Below are 24385 nucleotides of genomic sequence, written 5' to 3' on the forward strand. Positions count from 1 at the left end.
ACCTTTGCATGGGGAAATTATTTCTAAATGGACCTCGCTGATCTTTAATTGAATACCGCTGGTATAGCAAAAGAGCTACAGATTTCTATTCAGAATAGTGTCCACCAATGAAATTAGCGGAAGCTAATTACAAATGGTGGTTACCTTAGTGAAATAACCCTTGTCCCCTTGACTTGATCCATGGATTAATCTAATGATGAAAAAAAAAGTGATTCAAGTGATTTTCTTTAGTGTATGACATACCATCTAATAGGCAGGAATAAAAACATGGCTGTTACATGATGAAATTAAATAAAATGTCTTCAGTCATGATGATCTATAGCTCTCTATGACAGCTTCGTGCTCCTTTCTTGTCCACAACACACTCTTGTCCTTGTCGCTACCGAGAGCAAGGTTGGCCGCTTAATGCCACATCTGACATCGTTATTCTGCGTTGTCAAACCGGAGCTGAGTGCTTAGCACATTGATTTCCCTCCCTTTTGCTCTCGCTTAGATTGATCATCGCGTGGAAGTCGGTCTTTGGGAAAGTGATCAATGCTCTGCCGTACAATTATCATCTCGCGCATGCATCATTTAAAAGCAAATATCCGTTTCAATACGGTGCTTAGTGGGGAAACTCTTTGTCATGCACACATCAGGAACATGACGCTGGACGTATAAGTAGACTGCAGGCAGTGAATCATAGAACATGTGCAAGAGCTGTAAGCTTTCGGCAATAAATCGCCAAGGTTTGGCACACGTGTGGAATACGTAGTTAGCTAGACGTGGCACAGTGTACATGCTTGAGACCAGACTGCGTTGGCTCAGACGGGCCTCAACCAGCTGCTGCTTGGCAAAGCGGAGTCACTTCTCACAGCTTTCTAGCCACAGTTGCACAAACAGCCTAGAGTTATGCGTTTGTACAGCGCGCCCCTGCTAGCGCTTAAGATGCTGTTTGTTCCTGCAAGTGTTTACAATGATATAAATAAATAAACTAATAAATAACAAAGAACATTAACAGACAGAGAGTGAGCTGTAGCCGACTGCCTTCATGCTAAAAGGCAGCATTAATTAAAACCATGAGCTTGTTAACATTTATTGTATATGGGGCTTATGCAAAAATATGCAACTCCCTGATTGCCTTGCTTTGCAGAAAGTGGGCAGATTATTTGCACCGGAAAGTGCCCTTTCTCTACATACACTACTCTAGGTATTTTTGCACGCATCCATAATTTGATGTTAAGTGCCTGCTGATGCATTATGCATATTAGATAATGCATTGTGTGTAATCCAGGCAGACCTCGGCTGAACCCAGCGCGACATATCGTTCCAGACCCCAGATGCTGAAGCCCCGGTATAGGGCGTGATCGCTGGCTGAGACAGCCGCCATGTTCTCTGCATCACAGCTCCTCCACTGTGTCGTTCTGTGTCACACAATATTCAGAAAGGACCTTCGACCAGACAGAAGCTCTGACGTATCGTACTCAATGACCCTTCTAAGCGGTTTATAACGTTATTACTGGCCATTTTCAGAACTTGTTCCTTTCTTTTTCTCTTTTTAGAAGAGGTGAACTGAAACTCATGGTCTGCATTCAAGCCATTTTCCAGGGCTCACAGCATCCAATTGTTTCCTACCAGGGAATGTCCCCTTTTGAAGGCTGCTCTATGGTGCCGTTCAAAAAGTCAGTTTGGAGACTTTGAATGGACAATTTAGTTTCTCATTTCACCATCCGACTCTCATTTATAGAGAGCAGTGACCTGTGTCATACGGACATTGGATGGAGGTCAGGCACCGCCAACTGTACTGCAGGGTGCAGTAAAACACAAAGAGTTGCAGCCACACCTGCCGGCCTAGATCCGATGGTTTGTGTTCAGACACACGCCAGCAGAGAGGAATAAAGTAAGAAACGAGACGTGATAAATAGGAGTTTGCTGACTTTGTCTAATATGCCTCTTTATGTGACTGTGACAGCGCATAGTAAATTCTGCACAATAGTGTTACTGGCACAGCACAACACTATTTCTGGCTTCACCCACCTGTCATGGAAATATGATAAGGGGGATGTAAGAGCAGGGACACAAGCCGCCCCCCCCTTACTGCAGGTTTTTATTTTGATACCACATTTAAAATGCAACGAAGCCCATCTCCATACAAAATCTGCCATGCTTATGACAGAGTATCCAACAAAGTTATCCTTACACCTAAAAGAGCACAGAAATAGGTTACATCCTGCATATATTTACCATAATCACCCAGTTTTTCCCCCTTCATCTTTCAGGTAACTTCTTAGAACTTTTAATGCGTTTTTCTCCAAAGCAGTGCTTTCTTTTTTTTTGTTTTTGAACCTGCCAGCTATTAGTTTTCATTGCTCTTCTGAACAACCACGTGGGTAATAAAAGCTTGAATTGACATTTAAGCTATAACGGCTGTCAGCAGCCCCTGTGGTGCCCCCCCCCCCCCCACTGGGCTTGAGCTTGGCAGTGGGTCTTCTCGCGGCGGGCTGAGTCCATGACACGGCGAGTTATATATGCCAGGGCATTACAGAGCCCTTCTTAATCCGGTTTGTCACGCTGCTCCCTCTGGACTGGGGTAATTTCATGGTGCTGAACTGGTATTGATAGAGCCTTGGTAAATGAGGCACGCAGCAATCGTTAACTTTAATAACCATAAAGATGTGAGCATTGGAGTCATACAGGCCCACGAGAGGAAACCCATACAGGTGATTAAGAATCGACCAGGGCCGAGGCCAGCAGCACCTCGCATCCCTTATTTGCACTAATGGAATTACCTGTTAAAGATGTCAAGAGTATTACCACCAATGGTGCAATTGCTGCACTATACTTTTCCTATTCAGTAAACTGGAGCCTATTTCGATGTCTCCATGCATGAGGAATACCTGTTAAAAGCAGGCTAAATACTAAGATTTTCCTTTTTTTTGTGTGTGTGTGTTTTTTCTGGCTCTCTCCTCAGGTTTGAAACCCATTCACGGTAGGTTTCTGTAAGTTGGAGCCACTGTAGTAGTATTTAGTATTCTGTAACACCATAGCTAGATTCAGAGGTGAGCCATACCGGCAGAGAGAAAAAAAATAACAACAACATTGATTCGTGTGACTTCGGTATAGCTGGGTCAGTGGTTCCCGTCAGTCAGCTTGAGCTCTGGAGCTTCTTCCTCCCCTCTCCCCCTCCCTCCCTTAGGTTTGTGGTAGCTCCAAGCGCTGCTATAGCTGCTATAGCTGCTATGTCCACTTGTTTGTCTACTCCCATTACTGTGGGTGATGCTACCTCAGGAGTCACGTGAAATCCAGGCCACCGAGGGATCAGTGCGAAACCATCCTGAAGCCGTCACACTGGCTGAGGTTAGAGAAACCATACGGATCACTGCAACAGGGTGCGGATGGGCACTTGATGAATGGTGAATCCACTCCGGCTCCTGATGCATCGGTGACACGATGGAGACAAACGTTTTTTAGTTTGGACAAACAACGGTTAACAAGGCCTGAGATTAATTTGTTTGTTACTTTGGGAGACAGTCTGCACAGCAAAACCTCCCACAGCTGGCTTTCCTCCCATTCCGTCCTCAGATGTGTTTTGGCGGTGAATTGTGCAAGCTCCTCCGGTAGCCTTCCTCCTTGAGGCTATCTTTTATTATTCATCGGTGGAAGTCAGCCCTCTGGGAAAGAGGCTTCAGAGCGAGAACAAGTGGCTGGGGCTCAAGCCTTAGTGGACGATTTACTCTCAAAGGCCAGGAGAACTTCAAAACTACTCCCATGTCCAAACCATAAGAGTAATGTTGTCTCTTCATGTTTTCCCTAACAAAGGACTCTTTCTTATGTGGGACACACTCAGTCTGCGTCTCTGGAAACACCTCCTGTCAGTGACACGCAAACCGCACAGCTCTAATGTGGTACACGCACAGAAAGACCTATGCAGCAGTCTCTCTCCGCCTTTCTCTTATTCTTGCGACTTCACACATCTCCTCCGTGCTCCGCGAGGTGTGATTCAGAGAGCATTAGCACCACGGACGTGATGTACTCCATCATGAAAATGTGGCAGTGAGGTCTAATTCTGCACCTCCCAGGGATTTCTCTTCGCACACTATTCATTTGAACTCATCCTGCTACAGAAGCAGAGGAATCTGAGCAGTGAATGACGGTCGGGTAATTTTTGATAAAATATATAAAACTGTATCAGTTGCCAAGAGGAAGGACATGAAAAGTTGTTCCCTGGCACTGCCTCTAAGACCTCCATTTGGAACCCACTCAACGGCACTTTGTAGCGTGTTTAAACATTATCCTAAGTAATCAGGGGGAGTGTTCATGAAGTTCTAACTTGATGTTTAAGTAATGAAATGCTAAACTCTGATGAGCATCATTAAACATATATGCAGTGGGAGAGCTGCCCAACAGCCACTTTGATGCCTTTGCTTCTTGAAACAGATCATTAATATTCTGCTTTTTTGTTTTTTCCTCCCTCAAATCTGGAAAACTAATCGAGACAAACGGAATAGAGCTTTTTTTCATTGTGGACATATCTGACAACTTTTCAATCAGACGCATTTCATTATGTGGAAAACTCAGCATCACAAGTCATAAAAAAGGGTCATTCTCCATTATGCATGATTTCACAGAGAGAAAAGTTGACTCAATAAACAATCTGCTGCTTAATAAAACTTTACAGAGATTTGAATGGACTTTTCTGGCGCACAATACAAAGTAACTTTGCTCACTTGGTAGAATGGCTTTTGGCGACCGTGAGAGTCTCAATTTGTCTTTCAAATGCGCATCATTTTCAGCAATGATTTGATTCACACTATTCTTCTCGAATAACAACTCTTGTCGAATTTACATTTGTTGGCTCGACACGTCTATATGTATTTACTGACAACGGAAGCCATAATTTATGTTGCCACCTGAGATGTAAATTGGCAATTAGAAGTACTACTGTAGCACAAGAGCACAACAACAACAAGCCCACGGAGAAGGAAGAATCATGAAGAAAGATGGACTGTGGTTGATGTAGCAGCGGCGTGTATGGCAAAACATAACAGGCACTTCAGCATGCAGGCGTAAACGGCTAATTTTCACCTGAGTGTGCACTGATTAAGTTGTTACGACGAGTTGTTGAGAGGCTTAAGTTTTCCCGGCTGCTGTGTTCCTTCCCTCGGCCATATGTCATTACTTAATAACTGTAGCAGTGAGAGAGAGAGAGAGCTGAAGAGAGAGAGAGAGAGAGAGAGGAGGAGGTGTCAGAAAGTGATTACTGCTCTTGGCCACTCTGCATAGATTATAGTTGTTGACGCTGAAGCTGAGCCATGATGTAGTGGGAAAAAATGTTGTTTGTTTTGGGGGAAGGGGGGGGGGGGGGGGTGTCACAAGCACCTGCATTCATCTCTGTGCTTAAAAATTGCCGGTTGCAGTGAGATCAGAAGGCAGTAGAGTGTGTTATTTGTCGCTCAAAAGGATAAAAAAAGCAAAACTGTCACTTTTTATTTCTGAGAGCGTGGAGTCTTTGTGTGAATAAACCGTCACGGGTTTGTTACTGTGACCTTGAGTTTATGCGCAGAATGTAGCCCATTGTGGGCGGTGCATTGTGGCTGTTGATGGTAATCGGCATGGGTGTCAAGCATCTAAGGTTTATCATACTGGCCCAAATAAGACAACACTGATTATGAGACACCTGGTTTTTCTTTCCTCCAAAGATCAATCATTGGAAAAACTCTTCTTGATGTTACAACACACTATTTCTGTGGGAAATGTTTCCTTGCGGTGCTATTAATCCAAGGAGAATAGGGTCATCATCCTTGAAAGCTTTTCTCTAGTAAATGTGAAACATGAAATAATACTTCTGAAGCGTGAATTTGTGTAACCAAGTCTATCCGCCCACATACTGCAGACTTTCTCTCCTGTCTGGCTCTTGGAAGCGGTCAAAATACATTTTTTTCGGTAGATTTTTTTTTCTTTTTGAGCTCCTCATCGGCTGTGACTGCTCTAATTCTCAGCTGCCTGACAAATGATTTGGGCCATGGTCCGTTTCTGCAGTAAAGACGCCTGGAGACGCTTTGAACTCGTTTTTTTAGAAGACGATCGATCCGCTGCCGATAGAACCCGGACAGTTTTCAGCAGATGGGCCATGGGCCGTGACCAGCTGGTTCAGCATGAGTGAAGAAAACACAAAGCCCACAATTTGGTCCAACTGCAAGTCCAAAATCAACCACGGAAGAACAACCTTAAAAACATCAGACACTTCTTATACTGTAGTTTAATAATAATCGCAGTGACCAGCTGATCTGCCGACAGCACAGGGTCTCTCTCCAGCACTGTCCTTACCATGGAGCTAACAGCTTAGATCAACGGAGGTTATGATGTGATCAAGCTTTACTCAGTAAAAATTGGTATTAAGCTGCACAAGGTAAACTGCACAAGGTCAATTATGAAGCTATCATGATGTGTTCAAGTGTAATCTAGTAAAATGTAGTTATTTGCGAAAAAATTGAATAACAGTACTCTCTTTATTCAAAAAGAATAGCTGATGATATGACGTATCACGTGTCATCTCATATTCGGGTCATTAAGGTACATTTATGTGTAAAAAATGTATATGTGCATTTTTGTTGTTTGTAAATTGTCCCAGTCTACAAATCTCAATCTGTCCATGCTCTGCAGGAAATAATAAGTATGGCTTTTTATTCTGAGTTCCCATTCCTTCTCCCGCAATGTATCTCCACATTTTACAACCATATCTCATTAACAGCTCTTAATTGGCCGTTGGGCTAAGCTGGAAACAATGAAGCATTGATTTCCCTCAACATAATCACCTCATCCAGTCATTTAATGGCTGCTGTCACTGTGGGCCGCCAAGAGAAAAATTACCAGTTAGTGGTCCCATCGATGCCCTTCACCTCCCCTCACCAAAGGGTAGAGTGCACAGCTACCCACTCCATCTTAGCAGGTTGGTTTAACCCCTTTAGCTGCCTGACAGGCTCCAAGCACTGCATCCATCACAACCTGCAGTCGTGTCTCAAGTTGTTGTGATCCCGTATTGCAACATAATGCACACACAGCTACTATTGTTCACTTGAGCGTGTCAGCAGAGGATATACATTATGGAATGCCACAAACTATCGTATGCGTAAATACACATGCAAACAAACACAGACGCGCACACACACACACACACACACACAGTTAGCCACGGATAATGGATGGTAATTTGCCTCAACCCGAGCTCACAGCTACTAAAATGAAATTATGTCTCGTCCAAGTGGCCATTTGTCGTCAAAGTGGCTCTGGTGACTGGCCCGGTAGAGTCATTGTGGAGCCATTTACACTGCTTCCTCTTCCACGTACCAGATGGTTCGTAGCGACCGCGCCTAATGTCCACCTGGTTGATGGCTGGACCTCGACTCATGGCTGATACCCACGCAAGCATTTGCGTATGCAAGTGTGAGTGTGCATTAGGGACACTGATCTGATGGCAATAATTATAATAATCATCATAATGATCATAGTTCTGTCCAAATGACTTGTATTCAGTCAATGTCCAAAGGTAAAATCACTTTTGCCATTTTTATAAGCTTAACCCCCATAAACCTTGTATACTCTATAATTTTTGCAAATTGTAGTACATTTGTGTAGAGTAGATTGTTGAATGTGCCCGAAGACCAACCATCAGTTTTGATTTCTTTCAGTAAACGTTGAAAATCAACAAGTACATCAAGCAACTCAATACTTGCTGGTGGTTATCATTGATCTGTTTTTTTTGCTTCGAGTTATTATTATAATTGCAGGAGAAAAACTTTTTTCTAATTCTGTGTGGAAAAATGTGTACCTCATGCTGAATCCTCCCACCTTCCCTTTGTGGTGGGCTTCCTTAAAAACTACAGCAAGTCTATAACCATGAACCTGACTTGTGATTCATTTAATCCCCAGTCTTGTCCGCAAATGTTTTACATTACTTCCTGTGCAACCTTTGGAATGGAGCAAAGCTGTCGTGCAGCAGAGGAAGTTGCATTCAAATCAGTTGAATGACTAATTTGTTTGTGTGTCATTGGTTCATTGGCCCTCCGTCTGTTCTGCTATCAGCTGTCTAGTGACATCCAATCTTATTCATACAAGTTTACCTTCATAAATTGTCAGTTCCCATTAGAACTCGTATAATATCATCAGTTTCTTTGAGAGCTCTCTCAAAAAGAAGTGCCTTGTTGGCCAAATCTTACTGTGTAATAAATGGTTTGTGGACTGAAGTGCCTCTGACTAAAATGGTGAAGACACACAACTTTGAAGGTACACTAACTTGGTTCTGTAGCTTAAGTCCCTTTTGAAGAAACTAATCCAAAAGTCACCCAACAGGACACATTACATCATTAGTGATACTAATGATCTGTATGAAAGGGGTTTCCCTTTGCTGTCCCTTGTTGGTTAAACCTCTGTTGTCCAAAATCAGGCGTTGAAGTATAGCTGAGGGGATTCAACCCAATTTAGTATTCTGTGTTGCAATGTAAAGTCCTCACTTATTCAGAGGTCTGCTGTGACTTGAAAGCAAGTCCGCAGGTCAGGAAGCTGTCGGTGAAATATTCAACAAGCCAACACATTGTGGGGTTTGGGGTTTTAGGTTTTAGCACACTCAGGGGATTTTTCTCCTAACATTTCTAGTATGTGTTCTGCCTCCTCCTGCCCAGAAATATCTGACAACAAGCGCTGAGAGAGTGACATTAATACTGCACGACGGCACGGTCCAGCAGGACTGCAAATGTTTGCCTTTTAATCCAGGACTCGGCGGCCTTTGGTCTGGCCACAGCGGACATTGATGGGAATGGGAGAAGAAAACTGTTGCCAAACTTGTCTCGGCTACTGGGAGCTCAGCTCCGTAATGCATGACCCGAGCCACTTCAAACATTTGCACAACCACCCCAGCTAGAGAAACACACACCGGTTGTCGTCGTGCCAGTGGAAGCAAATGCATCTTCTCGCCGCAGAAGGATGTCCTCTTTAAAACTTGCTATGGCCGATTGAAATGAGGCACAAACAAGATGGATAATGGCATTTGGTTGTCTCCCCCCTTCTTCTTGCACTATATCCCCTATATATTCTGTAGATTGGAGAGGTTGAATTCAACCCTCCTCCCCTCCTCTCATCTCCTCTTCTGTGTCCGGGGATGAGCTCCAGTTTAATTGTTGGACGCTGGTGTCTGTTGCGGTAGCTGTCAGGGGAAGATAAAGAGTTTTTCCTGGGGCACAAGAAAAAGGGGAGAGCGGTGATGGAGGGCCTCTCTCCTGCAGCTCCGCTGGCTGCATTAGCCCCACGCTTTATAATTGTGTGAAGGGGGCACTTCCAGTGGCTCCCTCATTACTCACTGGCATGGCCAGTCCCTGGCAGCCAGACACACCTTGTCCTCTGGCTCTCTCTCTCTCTCTCTCTCTCTCTCTCTCTCTCTCTCTCTCTCTCTCTCTCTCTCTCTCTCTCTCTCTCTCTCTCTCTCTCTCTCTCTCTCTCTCTCTCTCTCTCTCTCTCTCTCTCTCTCTCTCTCTCTCTCTCTCTCTCTCTCTCTCTCTCTCTCTCTCTCTCTCTCTCTCTCTCTCTCTCTCTCTCCCCCCCCTGTCTCGCTCATTTCAAGATGTCCCTCCACTCCATCACCCCCTCCCTCTCATGGGCAATCCTCCCTATTGTTATTTTGACCCAGTACCGCCAACGGCGCCTTTCCCCTTCTCTTTTCACAGAATTTTTTTGACATCTCCCTTTGTCACACTGGGACCTATTGTACAGCATTTGCTCCGACTGATGTCACCCATGCTTTGGAGTTAATGCTTTAGTGTAGTATAGCCTAAGACTGCATTGCCTCTGTCATGGCACTTAAAGGTGTCAGCCGTCTAAGTCAATGACTGAGGCCTATGACTGCCAGGTCTTCCCTGGCGAAGCGTAGACAAAAGTTTCATCCTTTTTCCAATCATACTGACGACATATGGAATATATCAAGGGTGCAAAGGCAGCCATATTAATACATAGCAAGTGCATGAGGTGATCTTCGTCGTAGGCTGATTGGTATGGAGTGAGAACAGCCAGCACTGAATGAGAGGCAATTAGATGACATAATTGAGATGCCTCGAGGGCCAATTTGTTATACATACTTACAGCAAAAGAGCCCAATGATTGTACTGCAGCATTCCTTATGATGTGATGTGAGGCAGTCGAGTTCCTCTAAGCCCATGCTTCATTCATACTATTGTTGCTTATTTGGATTTTTGCTGTACAGTCCATTAATGACAAGCTGCAGGAACATTGTGGCTGCATCAGTTCCTTTTCAGGGACATGTTTAGTCTCGCATTCATCTCTCACATGTACTGACCGTGTACCACTGTGTCTGTCTATCTGTCCACAGAGGGAGGTACGTGTGAGGTGATCGCCGCCCACCGATGCTGTAACAAGAATCGTATTGAGGAGCGCTCTCAGACAGTCAAGTGCTCCTGTTTACCGGGGAAAGTGGCCGGGACGACACGGAACAAACCCTCCTGTGTGGATGGTGAGGAAGTCTTGTTTGTTTTAACATTGTACCCAGTATGCTTCGGAATGATGTACACATTAAAACCATTAGCCGATTAGGCGATTAGCCCATTTGACCCTGATGCAAGAGGCCAGAGTTTACCTGTAGTCAGGATTCACATTTCTATTTACTGTAACCATCACCTGATTATTTGCCAGTACTACAGTATTTCTCTAACCCTAACCGTACCTTGGCTACCATGCATAGCTATAGTAGGAATTTTAAAGATATTGGCACTAGTTGTAAAAAGAAAAGTGTAGTTTATAGGGAAGGGTCACCCTACAAACAATACATATTTAACTCGTACCTGTAGTGCCATTTATCAATCTAGATTGTTTTGCCGTGAGTTGCCGAGTGTTGAAGATATCAGCAGAAGAGATGTCTTCTTCTGTAGAAAATAAAGGGACTATATGGCACTTGGATTGTGGCGTTTAAAGTACAAAAAAATACATTTCAAAAACTCAACACAATGTTTCCTTCGAGAAATCATGACCCTGATTCTCAAGATAGTCCCATATTTACGAGAAGGCAGACTCTCTACAGTCGATATCTCCAAAACTAGGCCACTCACACAAATACAATCTATATTGATAAATAGCACTACAGGTAAGAGGAAAAATATGTATTATTAATTTTAGGGTGAGCGGTAAAGGTAATTCAGAGTATTGCAGGATCATTCAATATTAAAGGTTGTTTTTTCAGATTTATCGAGTAGTTAGTAACTCTACAGTGCATATATTTCTTTATAAGAACACAAAAAAAAATAGTATTCATGTGAAATGAATACTTGCAATGAATTACTGAAAACAATAAATAGGACACTGTTATGAACTCAAATTAGGTTATTACTTAATTGGTGTTAAAGTTTTATTGAAAAGAAGACCATCTAAATAATTGTTATCTAATGTGTAGTTAAATAAAGATGAAAATATAGTAAGAAATCCTTGACTTCTACATGAGACTAAGGAAAAGTTTCCATGTAAGCAAACTGGAGTTCACTGTATATACTATATATATAGTTTCATTATAGTATTACTATGATTGTCAATGCATTATTGAACTATTACATTGAAGATTTCTCATTCTGACAAACTGCAGCCGTCTACATGACATGTGCGGATATATAGATGTATGTTACATGTCAGACACAGAAGAAGACTCCAAGGTGAGAATAGCATCAGGTTTGAATTAATTATGCCTGAATTAACACCTCAGACGAAGACCTACAGCATATTCCAAAGTACCTTCCTTTGCCGTCTCAGTGATTTTTCGAATAAAAAATACATTCAACCTTTAAGAACCCAGTGCTGTGCTGCTGGGCATTATGGGAGTTTAAGGATGATCCAGTTGGGCTGTTGAACACCTGAGCAGGGAACACGTTGCAGATCACATCGCCTAAGGCAGCTCAGGCTGATGGAAATGAATAACTAATAAACACAAGTCAGGGAAGCTTCAGGCTAGTGCACCTGAATTACTTCAGCTGAGAAAAACAATCAGGCAGAGGCGTCTCCATGGGAGGAAAAAAAAGCCAATAGGAAGTCACAAATCTACTGAGACAGAACTGCGATGCCCCCTTCACACCAGGAAGCTCATTTATTGCTCCTCAGTCTCGATCTTTACACCACCACCTTCAGCAGAGATCAAAGTCATCTCTCCGACTGCCCTCTCGCCATGAAGTGACACTAAAATATCTTCATTAGGGGGGATGTTACATGAATGGCCAGACAGGTCTGCTCAGTGGGCTTCACAGGGTTGGTTAGCCACAGCTGACACTCAAGAAAATCCTAGAATATAAATTGGATATGCGCAGAGGGTGACACACACACACACGAAAAAAAAATACATTCTTCCTGTTTGATGAAAAATAACCGTAAACCCTACAAAACGTCAGCGGTGAACATCAACATTTTTAGTCTTTGAGACATTTTGTACGAAAAAGAAATGTGTTTGCCCTGTGGTTGGACACATGAATGAAACATTTACAAAGCTCTGACCTTGAGATGCAGATATTTTAGCAGACTGTGTTGTCCTTGTGCAACCAGACACTCTTCCACAGCACCTTACAGACAAAGGACTTTTAAAGCATTCATATTCGCTCAGATTGTGTCTATTTCAGTAACCATTGCTGAAGACAAACCCTGAAAACCTTCCCATCAAATTGAGACATTTTCTTGCCCACAACTAGAAATTGCACCTCAGCCATTAAAGGAATACTTCACCCTCTCGAAGGCGCACTAGTTATCCATGCAAGTACCGTTTATGGAGATGTGTTTTGAATAGTACGATTTTAGCAAAAATGCATGTATTCGGAAAGTAGTGAGGATAATGCAAGAGTTGTGTGAAAGCTTATAAATGGATGTTTTTATATAGTTCACTTTTTTTCGGCCACCAGAAAGGCATGGAAGAATTCAAGGTGAGACGGGGTAAGTAATACATATACTAATGATAATTTTAGGGCTGAGGTATTCCTTTAAGATAAAAAGCATCAGTAAAAGTTACCAGTATAAGTAGGACAAAGATATAGAAAAACACCATTGGAGGAATGGAGGTGGAGAAGTACGTGGTTTTAACACTTCATGCCTCTATGCTTCAGGCCCCCGCAGTGAGAGAGTCCTTGCTGTGTATTGATTAACAAGCACTTATAGAGGGAACGGTGATACAAATGGAAATGACAAGTCACTGAGCAGCAAGCTACAGTATTGAGCACAATTACGCCACACTGAAAGAGCTAAGAGGACCTGACCTCTTCATGATTTGATTTCCTTTAGTTGGAGGCTTCGCCTCCTCTCTTGGACAATTTTCACCTGCTTGGAAGTGAATCAGGCTGTTATTTATTTAACGATGAAACCACCACGGGATAAGGGCTGAAGGGCAGACGGCATAATTATGTTATTATTCATAAGAGCTCATCTGTAGTCGGAGGTGTCGCGCTTTGCAAACATGCCATTTAATTAAAAGATCTTTTTTTAGCAAGTGTGGAAATAAATGGACACAGGAGGAGGGGACCACTCTGTTGGAGAGGTTTTGATTGTCTAGGAAAGGGGCACCAGAAAGTTGGACGTGTTTATCAACTGGGCACCGCGGGCCGCCGTCGCACCATGTGACGGATTATAGACTTGTGGAGTCAGTGGTCTGTCCCCTCAGCAGCACACCGGCCTGGCCCAGATGGAGCTTTCTCCCCAGGTCCCGGCGTTATTAATGTACCGGCCAGATGAGGAACGATGCTGCAGACCAGCTCATCTCGCCGCACCCCTGGGGGACACCTGTCGCCCCCTGTACCATACACAGGTTATGTTCCCACAAACAAACACAAAACAAAAAAAAAAGATTTGCCAGTACTCCGATATGAAAAGCGTATCTTCAGAGGTCATTTGATTTGGACACACATACAGAGCCTGGAGGAATGAACACTCCTTTATCTTTGGCCAAATTTGTAGAAACAGGCAGTCTCCCTGATGTGCCGTATTATCGTTCATTAGCATCAAACTGCAACATCAAAGCACACAGCGAGGATCGAGCCCATTGTTGAGTGTTTACTACCTCGACATTACGGCCTCGTGGGGTTGTTGCAGTTGCTATTGGTAACTGTTTGGGTTGTTATTAATACATGGGGATGTGACGACAGCTTTGCGTTGGGCGGTGGGGGTCTGCTGTCAGATTATCCCTCTGGTGGGAATTGATTATTAGCTTTGACAAGGAGAACTATGTCCCAGATATGTCAGGGCCAACGAGGCTCTTAGTGAAGAACATCCCTTTTAACAAGTCAAACGCTCATATCTCTCCAGCCTCGCCGGGCCGATCACATGCACTTGGATTAGGCGCTCGTCACTGCACCACTGCCTTTATCCCAGTGTACGAGACATGTAAGCCCTCCGCCGCAGTGTGGGCCCACACACACAAAGACACACACGAAGCACACACGAACACGCACACATTTACCCAACACACGCTTGCAGATGCCCTAATACACGCACATGCTACCACTTTGTGTTGTCATGTAGCTGCTGTAGCAGTAAACTCTTTCGACAAGAGATGCATGCAAATGCCCGCTCGCTGCTGATCAGTGATGGGGAATGAACCCTTCTGTTTGGCTGCGGGCACGTATAGCCAAGCATGACAGGTTGTCATGGTACATTTGAGATACGTCCGAAGGGGGGGGGGGGGGGGACACACATGGACGCCACTTGAGGGGAGAGACCAGAGGTGCTGCGGTTCTTCCACATACATTACTGGTCAAACAGATGTTGTCGGAATATCATAAGCATGCAAGAGTTAATGTGCACAGACTGATACGGTCTTTAAAACATGTTTTGTTTACATTACAAGGCCACCGTTATTATTAGGGGGGAATAGTTCATCAAATGAAACCTTGTTGCTACTTGTGTTCTGTGCATAAATACATATCTGATCTGCAAGAGTTTATTCATCACTGTACGTGCTCGCATGGACAGCCGAGTCTAAACTGATGGCACCCAAGCACAGTCAAGCAAACATCTCATCCTCCTGTTATAAAAACCCTGCCCCCCCCCACAGTTTGCCTTTCATATTGGTCTACAGTCCCCCTGCTGCTATATGTGGCTGGCAAAACCTTCTGCAGGTACTGCCTGAGGGGATGGACAGAAAGAGCACATTATAATGTACAAAAGAAAACAATCGCTTGTTTCTCTTACAGACAAACACATGCAGGCATAAGGAGAGACTGAAAGAGAGTGAAATCCTCCTGGGTCATAAAAGATGTTTGTGACTTTGGAGAAGTCCGAGATAATGATTGTGAAGCAGGTTTTCTCCATTTTTTTTTCACGTCCCACTGAACTCTCACAGACAATGTGATTAGACTCTCAACCTTTGACCTGCCAGGGGAAGATCTGACCCTCAGCTGGAGTCAAAGGTCTCCTTAATGTTGTATTTTTTCTCTCCTCCACGTCTACAGTTGTGCTGAGAGAGAAGTAAAGGAACACAAGGCGGATCTATATCAGCTGTGTGGGAGATACACTTTCATAAATGGCTTTTGTACCCACATAAAGGAAAGGAAATAACCCAACAAAAGGACTCATTGTCCATTAATAGGCACGCACCTACACGCCAACATCCACAGGCACAGAGTCACACTCACTCATGGCTGCTCAACATGCTCACAGACACTGAGACACACTCGTAAAGGCATCATTGGATATTTTTGATACTTTTCAATACAACAATATTAATAGCAAACACCACATGTACCACATGCTGTCTTTGCCTCACGACTGACAGTATTTTATCTGTTTGTATGTGTAACTGTACATCCCAGATTAACCTAAATGAGGACATTTCCAAGACTTCATTTGAATTAACAAACAAAAAACATGCTGAAAAAAATCAAATGATTCTTAGAGTCTGCAGGTGTCCATTACATATTCAGAAAAGCAGTGTGATTAGAAAGCCAAACGGTAATTCCTGAACAGCTAATCAAACCTCTGGTGTCTTGGTCTCTGAGAGGGGCGAGGATTAATGCAGAATAATGACTCTCTGAAGCTGACCTCGGGTTCAGCGGTTCGAGTCTCAGTACCACTCTAATTACACACTTGCGCCATTTGCTTCACGCTCCTGTGACCCTTTCAATACTTCACCGTTGTTGCACAATGCTTGCACTCATACCTCTGTCTCATTAGGATGGAATTGTGTGTTCTATCCTAATCAAGCGGTTCACTGTAACTCCTCTTGCCTACTTGCTTGAGTATGTGAATGATTGATGGGCTTTGTTTGGTTAATAATTGGGTGATACATCGGCGCACTGATGCAGAGCGATCAGGTAAAGGGTAGAGAGACAAAGCACTTTCTGGTAGTAGAGACAGATGACCTGAATGAGTCAGTGGATGAGAAGAAGTGAAGCTGGTTGTTAAATGTGATCTTCTGACCGTGCAAACTTTAAATTTAACCAAACAAAATGGCATGAGAATTCAGAGTCCCATTGCTTTCTGCTCCAGATCTTAGCTGACTTAAGTGACTCGCCATAAGATAGACACTAAGGCTGACGTCATTGGAATGCCATCATTTCACTATGATTAATTTAAGTCCAGCGAGCACAGTGTAGGCCGCTCCAAGTTAAAAAGCATTAACTATTCATTCAGTCCACAGATTCACAATTTTGACACAGAGAGAAATGAATTCACCTCCTCATCAGTCAAGGTGTTCAAACAATCTGCTACCTGGCAGCGACGTGTCAGCGAGTTCAATCCATCACAGTGCGCGCTCACCTGTGATCTGACAGATGCACTTGTAAAAAGGTCCATCGCTTCATGTTTTTCAATCAATTCAAGTCCCACTCTCGGGTTGTTTGTCCATCAAAGCCCAAGTCTCCAGCCTGTTACATGGCTAACATCTTGAATAAAACACCCTCTCCGTCCTTGTTTTCAGATTATTTCGATGCCCATCTGTCATCTTTGACAGAATACAGCAGCTACTCTATGGCAGCGCGTGAGGGGTCGTGTTAATTGGTGTGGGTGCTTTAAATCACACCAAAGGCTTTCAGCTTGTAAACAGATCGATCTGAAAATGAATAGTCGATCCAACGGGGTTAGTTGGGACAATTGTGTGTGCCCCCCCCCCCCCCCCCCCCCCCCCCCCCCCCCCCCCCATGCACTCACCAGCAGACACAAAGCAGGAGTCAAGTTTGCTGATGTTGGAACAAAGGTTGCACCCTGTGTGCTGACGGTTGCACTGGGAGTAGTTAAAGCAAAATGACTGTTGGAGGTCAGTGGTCACCAGAGAGTGATACATGGATCTCGGCCCGGAAATGGCTCATCTCCAGTGGTCAAGGTCAGAGCCAGATGTCCTGGCCCGGGTACAGCCACGGACATGAAGCATGTGTGTTCACATTAGGCTCTTCTCCTTGATTCAAAACTATCGAAAAAGAATTTAATATCGGCCATCAAAGAAATAAATAATGAACATAAGAAATAACACTATGAGAACCTATCCAGGCCCATGTAATGCAGACGTTTCCTAGACTCTCCTTGTATAAATGATCTATGCTTCATGCGTACACATTACAGGGCACACAGTGTGAGAGCTGAATTCACTTCTGTGAAGTAAATATCATTCAACATTCATGCAAAGCGGCTCTCGTGTTTCCGCAACTCCTGTGAGGCACCTCCTGCTTTTGCTTCCTCTTCTTCTCCCTTTTCCCTGCTTTCTCTCTGGCTCCATTTGAAGGGATTGATTTTTTGCTTTGCAGGTATCACTTTACCAATTTCAATTTCAAGTGGATTCTGCATTCACATTGTTGAATATTAAGCCTCCTCAGTGGGTGATATAATGAAAAACATCTTTTCCACCCCCCTCCTGCTCTGGAAGCGAGAGGAAGGCGCGTGACAGAGCGGCGGTGTCGCCGCACGGCATCCTCACTTGGTAGAACTGAGAATTAAACACTGGGGCTGTCCTCGACCAAAGAAATTCTTAGTCGACTTAAACTACAACTTTCTCCACAAAGAATCACACAACAGTGCTATGTTAAATCGTGTGTTTACCAAAGATGTTCTCATAAGTTTCTTGGAAAAAAGCACAAAAGAAAAAAAAGACTTATCGACGAAAGAAATCTTAGTCGCCTGAGACCAAAACAGCTGGTTGGTTGACTAATCGACTAAAAGAGGGAAACCCTATTAAGCACATCTCCTCAAGCCTAATCAGAATTTTCCACCATGGACTTCCTGCATGATTATGGTGTTGCACCTAAACCTGTAAACATGATTAACGGTGTGAAATGCATATTTAGCCAATGAATGAAGACAGAGGGGGGAAAAAAAGCAAGAAAGAGGGAGCACAGTGGAGGATGGACCAACGTGTGGTAATTAGTGGATAAGGTAAACAGCCGTGGGGGGAGCCAAAGGGCGGGTTCGCAGCTTTTTAGTGGATATTCTCATTGTGGCGCTGAGTATCCTCGGGCTCATGGAGGGAAAAGCGAGGGAGGAAATCAGGAAACGCATCAAGTTCACTGAGCAGCAGTGGGGTGTTGTTCTGTGTCTGGTATACGTCTGTGTGTGTGTGTGTCTGTGTGTCTGTTCACACTGAACCGCAGCATTCTCTGTGCTGTGAGGGACTGCACTTTAACAGCCTTCTTTCATCAGTTGGAGACGGCATGTCGCTCGTACTCACAATTGATTGGTGGTTGGCCTGTAACCTAGGCAACACAGGCTGGAGGGGAAATGATAGTTTTCGAGTTGGTTCAAAAAAATGGGTTTGGAAAATGAAATGACACTGCTTTAAGTAATTGCATTTACCCATTCATTTCACCTACATATCCTCCTTATGTTAACAGGAAATGTTCAGAAAATGCCCCATGGGTGGGGGGAAGATGAGCTTTGAACTTTTCTCATTTGCTGTCAGAAACCGCACACGGACGGGCGTGAAAAACAAAAAAGGTTCTCCACACATCATGGTTGAAAAAATGTATCAGAACTTTCCAAAATGGTTTAGATTTGAGCATTATGATATAATTCAAAGAGATGTTCCCACTGCAAGACAGCTGGATTTAACAAAAATAATAAAACATGAAAAAACTACATTAATTAATTTAGAATATACATCACGCATGTGGAAGAACAGGGAAGCACTTTTCCTCATTGATGAGGTGAACATATGGACTTGCGTATCCTGAAAGGTGTTTAACTATAATCTAACATCTGTAACATATTTCCAGATTATTTTAGAAACACACACACACACACATACATACTACACCCAGAGACATAAGTGGAGAAAGAAGAGAGGAGGGAGATCTTGATGAGAACATATTTGTTTTTGTCGGATAGCTGGAGGAAGAATTCAGTTGAAGTTAATGAGAGGCAATTAGTTTTGATTAAAAATGAGATTGCTCCCCTACATGCAATGTAGCTATATCAAAACAAAATAATGATTCATTTCTGTTGGTATAAGACATTATTGTCGACAGCAAAAGTACCCATGCAGCAACGATACAATTGCTCTGAGGGCGAAGAAGAAGGAAAAGATCCATTTAGAGACTCGTGATATAGTGAGTGGGTGTTTGTATATGTGTGCACATATACAAGTGTGTCTGTGTAAAATATGTAGGATAACAATTTTGAGTTTGCGTGGGAGGTTTCTGCATGTGTTCAACTTTTTGTGATGATTCTTTAAACTCTGGTTACTGTGTTTTCAATTGTACGTTATTATCACGGTTTATTTTACTTTTAATGCTTATTTAAGGTTCTTTTGTAGTTATGCCCCTTAACTTAGCTTTTTCTACCAAATTCACCACCTTTCTTCTTCCACTCTTTTTTTTCCTTTTGTATGTTATATTATAGTATTATCATTATTTATATCTGTGTGTGCATACATACAGGAATGTGTTCGCACACGTGTGTCTGTGTGATAAACTAACCTGCTTTGTTGTCTGTGCTCACCTCCCACAGCGTCCATCGTAATTGGGAAATGGTGGTGTGAGATGGAGCCATGTCTGGAGGGAGAAGAGTGTAAGACTCTGCCCGACAACTCTGGATGGATGTGCTCCTCTGGGAACAAAATCAAGACCACAAGAGTGAGACCTCACACACCCTTACAAATGCATTTAAATGCACGCACAGACATCCACTCCCAATGCACAGATGCACATGTAGATGTGAAATACATGCACATGGCGGTTCTTTATGCACATTTAACCCAGGCACACACTAGGGCTGCAACTAACAACTATTTTGATAATCCAACTAATCTGTCAATTATTACTTTGATTACCCTAGTATAAATCTGATAAAAAAACCTATTCAACAGCTTTTTATTCAAAAACAAAACATATACCTTGTATTCTTATGCAATGCTCTTTTACTACACATTGGAGATGCATCAACCTACCGACAATAAGAGAAATGTATCACATGCATCATATGCATATATATAACTACTCATTATTTCACATATTTTAGCATCTTGCATATGTTAGCATCGAATGCCTTGTTAAGCACTTTCTGCTTTGAAAAGTGCTTTATAAATTAGTATTATTATGTTTATCATTATTATTATATTTGATCAGCTATTGTTCAGTTTCAGTTTCAGTTTTAGACTGTCTCTGACTGACAGTATGAAATATTCCAAATACTCCATAACTTTGTAGACCGCTTCGACAGAATTACTTTGCTCGGTAACAGCTTGGGTCCATGTTTACTTCCTGTCAGCTGATGTCTGACCGGGCAGCTGGATACCTTGATCCATCACAAACAGACGGAAGTTATTTCTGTCCGTTATTTCTGTCCATTACGTTTGTTCTTAAATTAGAACATGTAAATGTGCGTTTGCCTTTTCTCCGTGTTATCAGTCTCTCCTTCCGACTCTTTTCAAATGCTCACTACAGAGACAGAGGAGAGCAGAGGAAGACGGCGTCATGTCCTGTAATTGGCTGGTTTACTGCCCCCATGGAGACGTTGCCACAGCGCACGTCGTGCATCATGACATAGACCCAACGAATCGATGATCAAATCTGTTTGCCAACTTTTTTTTATAATTGAAGCGATTTGTTGTTGCAGCCCTAATGCACACACTTGCACACATGTCCACCTGCGCAGAGCAGCACATATTTTCACACAGTATATGCCCAAATGCCAGAAAGAGTTCCCTTTACTAGTCAACCTCCCTTGAACTGAGGAAATCACTAGAGATAACAAGAGTTGAAATACTTTTATTAAATGCTTTAGCAAAGCTTTTCTGCCAACTGCCTTCTTAATTTTTAATTAAGCTTCTGCCATTTAACAATCAAACATGCACAGGACCAAACGTGTGGGTAAAAAAGAAAAAAGGTGTCACACTGTATAGAGAATACTCAGAGAGTCTGTATAACAAGGTGGACTCTGTTGGGTGTAAGCAACCTATCTAAGGGCCCGTAGTAGTAAAGAACAAACATAAAGCAGGCAGTAAACAAACGGGTGGGCTCCGCCTCAGGCCACACTCCTCTCAGAGATAAAGTTAACTGCCACTCTGCTTCTCCACTGCCTTCCGGCTCTGTAAACTGACTCCGAATGCGGCATGCAAAAATAATGAAGGGAGTTAAGTCCTCGAAGGAAGCAGTCCAGCACTCTGTGACAGGTTGATCACCCGATTTGTATTCATATAATTGATCCCACCACCACCCACCTGCTCGCGATCAGCAAACCCCCGTCTTCTCTTAGTGCTTGGTGACAATGACTGAGAATAGAAGCAGAGGCTTAAGTGATGGTCGGGAACGGGTAAACACCCAGTGAAGGTTAGACCACACGGGGCGTCCCAAGGCTGTTCTGCAGATTTATATGTCCGCAGATAGACATAAAGCTTTCACTGGACCCCTTCACAGCCACCACAGGCCCAAAATGTTCAGAGAGAAGTTGATCGAAAGGGCCCTTGCCATCCTGTCAAGGTAAGGCGCGTAGTACTTGGTTAACTCTAAAGAATGCATCTCTAATTCTCAAGTCAGTCCTTTGCACAATTTGAAATAAGTAAACTGGAAATAATGATTGCCTTTTACGAAACAGATTACTATACATTAACCAAGGTTGTACATTTTTGCACACGAATGGAGGAGGAGCATTACTGCATATCTAAGAGTAAAATGGCTTTGTTAAGAGGGAGAAAAAGGTCAGGCCGGAAGCTGCTTTTCTACCCAATACACACGTGTCCTTTTTTCTTGACCCTCTCTTTGCAGAATACCCAGCCATACTCCCCTTTTTAGCTTCCGGAAGCAAAATGCAGAGGATGGGTCAACAGAAATTGAGCTGCATTCTTGCTTCTGTACAGGTTAGTCTTTTTCTCAAGCTATTCTTTGTTTTTATTTTTTTTTCCCGTCTCTCTCACATCACTTGTACTGCACTTGAGTGTCGTGGCGGCAGGAGTGGGACCAGCTCATGTTCAATGACTTCTCATTAACCCAAATACTAAGCGCGAAATAATCAAGTGTGTGTTTACATGCTGTGCATGATTAGGCAGGCGTGACACAAATACTGAACGCACCGCCGCCCACTGTAAATATTTATCATCCGGCACAAGCGGCGCGCGCATAAATAAAAAAGGAAGTTGCTGCATGTTCATACAAAACGGTGGCCCGCTTGATAAAATGCATCAGCCAGTACGCAGACGGGTAAACATGCATGTGCTGCAGCAGCACACTCATGGAGTACTGTAGCAACACACACACACAGAGCCAGGTCCACCCCTCAGCAGAACCCTGCTGTCTGTAAACAGTGTAATGGCAGGATCAGTCGCTCCTCCTTTCATTGCCTCCTTTGTTCCATGTCCTGTTTTCGCTATCAGCCGCTGTGTGGGCTTGATTACAGTGACTTACTCCATTCTGCCAATCCCATTAGGCACTAATCTGTGACATGCTACTTGCTCTTCTCTGTGTGTGTGTGTGTGTGTGTGATTGTACTTGTTTATGAACACATGTGTTTGATATGTCCGTTTGTTTGTTTGCGTGTACGCTCCCACATGTGCGCGACACCCCCGGGCAGGCCCTCTTCCCTTTTTTCACCGTGTGGCTCCTTATCAGAGGCCACTTGAAATCCCGATTCCGATCCTCCGCTGGGGGTCTTGTTGAGGCAGCTATCAGCACTCAGCAAAGCCACCAATGCTACATGAAAAGGCCTTTTATCCTGCACTCTGCTCCCTTTTTTTCTTTTCGTTTTTAAGTCAACATTCCTCATTCACCTGCCTCTCGAGCCAAATTGCCTCATATGTGTTTGTTACGACAAAAGCCAGCAAGCACACAACACAGCATTGTTGATTTTTTAGTTTGTTTTTTGTAATTCTCCGCCATTTCATTTCACTCGCAGGTTTTCATTTTGCTCTAAAAAAGTGTCAGTGAAGCACAATGAGGCGGGCACACACAGACATGTTTAACAGCAAACATATTTCACGACATCTTTAATAAAATACATATTTCTTAAATGGCATGAGAAGTAAGAAGCCAAGCAAAGCCAGTGCCTGACACCCGTGTTTCTTCTTTTCTTTCTCTATGTCTTTCAGAGAGGGAGCCCTTCATTGCCTGTTCTGTAGCAGCAGACAAGGCAGGCCCTTTTGTTTGTGGAAGTCACAGTGAGAGCGAGACTGGGGGAGCAACCTTCCAAAAAAAACAAAAACACTCGCCCACCATAGATCTGCATTACCTGCTCCGCTCGCTAAATAGATCAAACCACTCCTGCTCCCTCCAAACAATTACGCTCCTTAAGAGAGACAGGCAGAAAGAGTGGGCTGGGAATGAAAGCATCTTTTCTGCTTTTCAATGATAGTGAGAAGAGTTATGTCCATGTGATAACCTCACTGTTAAGTGTGCTCGAGTGAATTTGAATTTGTCATCAAGGCGGGGATGTCGTAACACAGCCCACATCAGACGTTAAATGTGGCTTTTCTTTAGTTAATTCACACTGCAACACAACTACAGTAGTTGTTTTAAGCATTTCTACTATGGGATATGTAATTGTTCAGATTAGCGAGTGCAAAGCGTTGGACTCAAGTGGATACTTCCACACTTCACTGTGGGACACATTCAACTAGTCCAACATAATTTACTTGCTGTTCAGAGACCCACGTGTCCCCTATAAAGAAAAGGAGTGCAGGGCACTCTGTTAAGCAGAATAGCCCACTGACAGGATGTAGCCCATCTGTGCGACAGTTTCAGAGCATAAGTGACCCGCCAGCAGACGCATCGCCATCTAATTTGTCAAAATCGGGAGACGACACTCTGCAGTTGATCAAAATGAACTCCAAGCGGCCATGCCACACACCGTTCAACTTCACAGAGAAATCATCTGTTCCATCACTGTGCTTGACAACACCTCTCCTCCTCCTGCAGTCCTGTACAATGTCATCACCATGATAAACATAAAAGCACACACAAATGGTCGACAGCACGTC

The 24385-nt window shown here is 43.4% G+C and overlaps 1 protein-coding gene across 2 annotated transcripts in view; it reads left to right on the forward strand.

Moving 5' to 3' along the window:
• tafa1b (TAFA chemokine like family member 1b) overlaps positions 1-23527 on the forward strand; it is a gene marked incomplete at both ends in the record, with an annotated part of 94373 nt that extends 70846 nt beyond the window's left edge. The window contains 3 exons of one of the 2 annotated variants that reach the window (XM_079183834.1): positions 10355-10495; positions 19927-20051; positions 23498-23527. In XM_079183834.1, the coding sequence (XP_079039960.1) occupies positions 10355-10495; positions 19927-20051; positions 23498-23527 (296 nt within the window). Of the gene's footprint in view, positions 1-10354; positions 10496-19926; positions 20052-22181; positions 22209-23497 lie in introns of those variants that run through there. The other variant, XM_079183835.1, reaches the window with a different exon arrangement.
• Between the last annotated feature and the right edge of the window lie 858 nt (positions 23528-24385).

Source organism: Pholis gunnellus, assembly GCF_910591455.1.
Source record: "Pholis gunnellus genome assembly, chromosome: 3".
NCBI lineage: Eukaryota > Metazoa > Chordata > Actinopteri > Perciformes > Pholidae > Pholis > Pholis gunnellus.